Source organism: Lycium barbarum, chromosome 1, assembly GCF_019175385.1.
Source record: "Lycium barbarum isolate Lr01 chromosome 1, ASM1917538v2, whole genome shotgun sequence".
Taxonomy (NCBI): Eukaryota; Viridiplantae; Streptophyta; class Magnoliopsida; order Solanales; family Solanaceae; genus Lycium; species Lycium barbarum.
Genome location: NC_083337.1, coordinates 60,965,420 through 60,971,419, shown reverse-complemented (window position 1 = coordinate 60,971,419; position 6,000 = coordinate 60,965,420). Strand labels below are relative to the sequence as shown.

Here is a 6,000-nt window from a genome sequence, read left to right as displayed (position 1 = left end):
ATTCATTATTGCATTTTCTCACATATAATACTTATTCCATGTTCTAACTGTCGTTCATAACATACTTACAATCACAATATATCAATATTCATGATTCATATTAATCTCCTATTCACAATTGCCACTAATCTCATCTTTTGTAATCCATTTTCCATCTTCTTCCATAATCCAAGTGTTTCAACCTTTCAATACCTTAAAAAACATGGAATAATCATGAAACTCACCTTTGAATGCGTAGAAACGGGTTTTGGGTGGCAATACCTCACTTGAAGAAAACCCTAGCTTCAACTTCCAAGGGATTTCTTGACTCTAGCAACTCCAAAGAGCTTTTTTTTTAAACAGCCTGATGCTGTTGGATTTTATTAAAATAAATAAAGGTATTTACAGAACAAAAAGAAATAAAATGAAAAGAAGTGAAAGAAAGATGTAAAAAGCTATACTACACTATCCTTGGAGATGATAATAAAGTCTAAGCCTTGTTTGAACAGCCAAGAGAAACAATGAAAAACTGCAAACAAGAGCACTCCTTCTTTGGATTGATGCCATTATCAGTCACCTCAAGCTCTCACCAGGTGCTATGGTATCTAATCTCACTGAAAATATTTCAAAAAGAAGTGTGGTATAAAGCTCCTCATAGTTGTTGTCCTTTGCTGTCCAATGTCTCTGATCAATCTTACACATGAAACTATGTTGAATGTTTGTTGCTGGACTAGGTAACTAAGGAGATCCTGTTAATAGGCTGAACATTTCTGTTAATACCACACACTAACAAGGATAACCTTAGTCATCCAACCAGGACTACAACAATCCTATGAAACTGTTATCATGAACCTTTACTGCCTTGTGTAACTGAATCTTGTGTAATCACTTGTTGGCATGTATATAGAGATCATATGCATATGATCAGTCTGGTTCTCTATTTCTATAGATCTTGCTTCTGAAATTAGGAATCATCATCTTATCAACATTGAGAATCTTCTTTGCACCTGCTGGCAACTCAGCAAATGAATGAAACTGAACTGTACCTGCAAAATCAAAAACTAGGTTAGCTAAAAAATCAGCAAGTGCATTTCCTTCCCTAAGGATATGAGCAAACTGCACTTGTCCCTTATTCCTCCAGAAGTTGATCTTCTTAACTTCCATACTGATCTTCCATGGAATCTCCCATATTCCTTGAATAATGTTTATCATAGACAGATAATCTGATTCAATCATTACAGGCACCAGATCATTTTTAATACAGAACTCAATTCCATCCAATATAGCTATAGATTCTGCTGTGATGTTAGTTGTATCAGATATTCTTCTTACCCCAGCATATATCAGGTTTCCAACCTCATCTCTAATGCAGAAAGCAGCTGAACTCAACCCTGGATTACCCCTAGATGCCCCATCTGTATTGCACTTGAACTAGCCAGCATCAGGAAATTTCCATTGCACCATCTTATATCCTATTCTAGGCCTGTAATCCTCTAAATATTTCACCATGTGAGGCCAATCATGTGGAATATTTCTTAGCCAAGGATATAATGTCTTCACCAGTTGTTGCAGATTATAGTTGATCCCATTTATCACCTTTAGTTTATTCATCTTACCCCCATGCATGATAGTATTTCTTCTCTTCCATAATTGCCAGCATATGAATGCTGGTGCAGCCTGCATCACTAAATTGAGTTTTGTAGGACCTTGCATATACCACCATTGCACTATTGTCTGATGAATCTGAATCCTTGGCATAATTATCCCCACAGCAGCATTGTAATATTGCCAAATTTCTGCTGCAAATTCACCTGTTAGGAATAGATGTTGAACTGTCTCCTCCTGATGAGGGTTCAGACAACATCTACATCTAGATACAATGCTGATATTCATTCTCTTTAGTACATCATCCACTGGTATTTTGAACTTCCACAATCTCCAAAGGAAGAATGATATTTTGAATAGAACTCCTTTGAACCACAACTTTGAGAAGTGAACTGATGTTTGAGCCTTTTTCCTGAGCAAATTCCAAGCACTCCCTACAGTGAAATCTCATGTAGTACTAGCCATCCACCAGGCTTTATCTTTCTCCTCTGAATGCTCCACTATACTCAACTCTTGTAGGATATGATCACACACATTACTTGGCTGTTTGTCATGCAATTTCTGTACATCCCAGCCTTCTGCATTCATAAAGTGTGATACTTCTTCAATGCTGGTGTCAATCTGAAAATCTGGTGGTATTACCTGTTTGAGTGAACCAATTTTAGTCCAATTATCTTCCCGTACATCACATGATCCATTTCTAGGTTCCCACCATCTCTGTTGATCTACCTGATCCCTTGCTTCTATCATTCTTTTCCGCACTTGTGATCAACCTTTCCACTGCACTTCTGTAGGCTTCTTCTTCTTGCAATATTTATTCCACATAAAGGCTGACCATAATGTATTTGATGTTCTAAATTTCCACCATAATTTTGAAAAAAAGGCCTTAGACACATCATCTAGAGATCTGAATCCTAATCCTCCTTCTTCTTTTGGTAAACAAACCTTGTCCCAAGAGGACCAGTGCCTGCTTTTACCTTCTTCATTAGTGCTCCAGTAAAAACTTTCAAAGATTTTATGAAGCTCATTAATGGTATATTTTGTTGGAACAACAGCTGACAGCATGTATATTGGAATACTCTGAAGCACACTATTGATACGAACTGCTTTTCCACCAAAGGAGAGCAATTTTCCTTTCCAATTTTGCAGCTTGTTTTTCACCTTCTTGATAAGGTCATTGTAATATACCTTTTTCCTCCTTCAATGAAATATAGGACATCCCAAGTAGTTTAATGGAAATTAATCCCTTTTAAAGCCTATAATCTGCTCCACCTGCTGAGACAATGCACCAGAAATGTTGTGATGCATATAAAAGGCACTCTTGCCTTTATTGATCAGCTGACCTGAAATTGCCTCATACTCCTGCAGTATCTTCATAATTCTCTTCAATGACTCCCCTTCTGCAGATGCAAATATTATAGTATCATCTGCATAAGCCAGACGATTGATATTTTGACTCCATTCAGGCATGCCATAGCCCACATACTCAGCATTGTCAAATTCTGCATTTAGAGCTCTTGATAACACCTCTGCTGATAAGATGAACAATACAGGTGAAAGTGTATCACCTTGTTTCACACCCCTGGTTGAATGGAAAAATCCTTTGGCCTGACCATTGAACAGGATGGAATACCAGTTATTTGCAATCAACCTCCAAATCATGTCAATGAATTGACTAGCAAATCCCATTCTGCTAAGTACCTTTATCAAATATGACCAAGATACTCTATCATAGGCTTTTGCCATGTCCAATTTGATCACTACATTTGCTGGTTTGCCCCTTTTTCTGATGTCTGTCACTATTCCTTGTGCCAATAGCACATTCTCAATAATGCTGCTCCCTTGAACAAAACTTGCTTGATTAATAGAAATCAACTGAGGTAGCACAGTCTCCAATCTATCATGAACTTAAACTTATAGGCCTTAAGTCTGAGTAACTTTGAACCAACTCTTTCTTTGGTAGTAAAACAAGATTTGTGTGAGTGACTGACTTTGGAAGAGTATGACCCGGAAAGAAAGCCACCACCATCTTGTATACATCCAAGCTAATAATGTCCCAATATGTCTGATAGAAAATTCCAGGAAAACCATCAGGTCCACTAGCACTTGATCCACTAAGGTTGAAAACAACCTTTTTGACTTCATCAACACTAGGCATTTGACAAAGAAGATCATTTCTGTTTTGGTCAATCAAAACAGGAATGAGTGAAAACAAATTTTCATCTCCAATTAACTCTTCTTGTGAAAATTATTGAGAGTAAAAGAGCACCGCCTTATCTGCCATTTGATCATCATCCTCAATCCATGAACCATCTGAGTTTTGAATTCTTTTGATATGCAGTTTCTTCCTTCTACCCTTTACTAGATTATGGAAAAATCTAGTATTTTTGTCTCCATCTACAAACCAATCCAGGCCTGATTTTTGTCCCCAGTACTCTTCTTCATAATGCAAATATCTCTTAGTCTCAGCCTGAGCTTTCTGCAAAACCACTCTATTTACTTGGCTTGGATTTTGTTCAAACAACTCTTCCTTTAATCTCACTATTTCCTCCCTTATGATCAGCTTCTTGAATATATCACCAAACACTTCCCTGCTCCATTTAGATAACACTCCTTTCAGCTTTTTCATCTTGCTTTTGAAATTTATGATAGGATCATCATGCTCCCAAGTGGACCAATTCAGCCTGACTGTATCCAAGAAAGTTGCATGTTCTATCTAGAATGATAGAAATTTAAAAGGTCTGACCAGATTCTGATGCTTATCACCATAGGAACGCATAAGTGGAGCATGATCTGATCCAGTTCTTGCAAGATGTTCCACTTCAATATTTCCAAAGTTGTCAAGAAGCAATGAATTCACCAACATCCTATCCATTCTCTCAAAAATACGTGCTTCATCTGCTCTACCATTCCACCAAGTGAAGGGACTACCCTTAAAGTTTACCTCTTCAAGATCACAGGAGTTTATGCAAAAAGCAAAGTCTTCTATATCCTGAGGTTGAATAGGATTACCCCCTATCTTTTCTTCATCATTCAGAACCACATTGAAGTCTCCTCCTATTAACCAAGAACAAGATAAGGTATTGGAGAGATGATAGATATCCTCCCACAACTCTAGCCTTTCAGAAGCACTACATTTAGAATATACTAAAGTAGTAATAAGGTGCTGATTCAAATCTTGTAAAAACAGCTTCAAAGTAATCTGCTGAGGGGAATCCATTATAACTTCTACATCTATAATATCAACCATAAAGTACCAAATTTTACCATTACTGTTGGCATTGGCTAAGCACATGCCCAACCTCCTTCTATAATAGTTTATTATCCTGACCTTTTGAAATGGTCCCATGAGAGCAATCAAAAAGAATTTGTGATGTCTGTTTAACATTTGTACCCTATGAAAGGCTTTTTGTGTCTTTACTGACCTAATGTTCCAAATGAATGACTTCAGCATCATTTAACATTAGATTTAGTAGCATTCCTATTTGGTACCACCCTGAGTGGAATTTGCTTATCAATGGCATTCTTCTTGCCTTTCTTATGACCCTTATTGTTAGACTTGCTATTAGGAGATATATCAGCCTGCTTAAGAATGTTTTCCTTATTTTGCTTAATATTCTCCTCCTTGTCTTCTTTAAGGAGATCTGTGACATCCTCCTCTACTTCCAAGCCATCTATATTATGAGAGATCAGGTCATGTAGTTCTTTGACTGGGGAAGACTTTCTACAAAATGTCACCTGTTGATGGTCAGTATGTGAAATAACCATTGCCTTTTCTGAGGAAGAATGATCTGGTGGATCACCATCTTTCTCCACATACACCTGCTTCTTCATCTTGTCACTTGTGACATCCACTACTGCTGACTCTATTGATTGCACATTTTCCTGCACTTTTCCTTCTCTTTGCTTAGGATTATGAATTATCACTGAGGGAGAACCCTCTGTAGCCTCTTTTACTCCATCTAATCCTGTATCATCAAAATCCACATGTTCATCATGATCTAGATGAGTAGTTTGTTTTTCCACCTCCTCTTTGTCTGGAATCTCTACTTGCCTCAAACTTGTTCCCTTTTCTGCTGTATTAGTGCCTTCTTCCACACTATCCTTTTTACTAGATTCTCCATCAGTTTTACCTTGTTCTCCATCTTCTTGTTGGTTTTCTCCTGTATTCAATTCCTGTTTTGCTGTATTGGTGCCACCATGATATGAATCTTCCACACTGTCCGTTTTACTAGAGTCTCCATCAGTATTAATTTGTTCTCCATCTTCATATTGCCTTTCTCCTGTATTCAATTCCTTTGCCTCCACCTCATTAGCCCATGAGCTATGAACTTCTTTTTCGTGAATAATGCATGGCATAACTTCCTGACACATAGCTGACCTTGTGTGGAAACTTGAGTAGTATCTGCATTATTC

At 37.5% G+C, this 6,000-nt stretch overlaps 3 protein-coding genes across 3 annotated transcripts; all 3 read right to left on the bottom strand.

The window, feature by feature from the left end:
- Nucleotides 1-903: 903 nt before the first annotated feature.
- LOC132611987 (uncharacterized) lies at nucleotides 904-2,334 on the bottom strand. Its single transcript, XM_060326342.1, has 3 exons — nucleotides 2,124-2,334; nucleotides 1,540-2,018; nucleotides 904-1,410 (listed from the first exon to the last, which is right to left on the bottom strand). Exons 1-3 carry the CDS (start codon nucleotides 2,332-2,334, stop codon nucleotides 904-906), a joined length of 1,197 nt encoding a protein of 398 aa, XP_060182325.1.
- An 18-nt stretch (nucleotides 2,335-2,352) lies between these two features.
- Nucleotides 2,353-3,742, bottom strand: LOC132611981 (uncharacterized). The gene is made up of 4 exons (XM_060326337.1): nucleotides 3,576-3,742; nucleotides 3,385-3,481; nucleotides 2,867-3,192; nucleotides 2,353-2,782 (listed from the first exon to the last, which is right to left on the bottom strand). The coding sequence occupies exons 1-4, from the start codon at nucleotides 3,740-3,742 to the stop codon at nucleotides 2,353-2,355; spliced, it is 1,020 nt and encodes a 339-aa protein (XP_060182320.1).
- Nucleotides 3,743-3,832: 90 nt separating this feature from the next.
- Nucleotides 3,833-4,972, bottom strand: LOC132611975 (uncharacterized). Its single transcript, XM_060326330.1, has 2 exons — nucleotides 4,331-4,972; nucleotides 3,833-4,300 (listed from the first exon to the last, which is right to left on the bottom strand). Exons 1-2 carry the CDS (start codon nucleotides 4,970-4,972, stop codon nucleotides 3,833-3,835), a joined length of 1,110 nt encoding a protein of 369 aa, XP_060182313.1.
- Nucleotides 4,973-6,000: the final 1,028 nt, after the last annotated feature.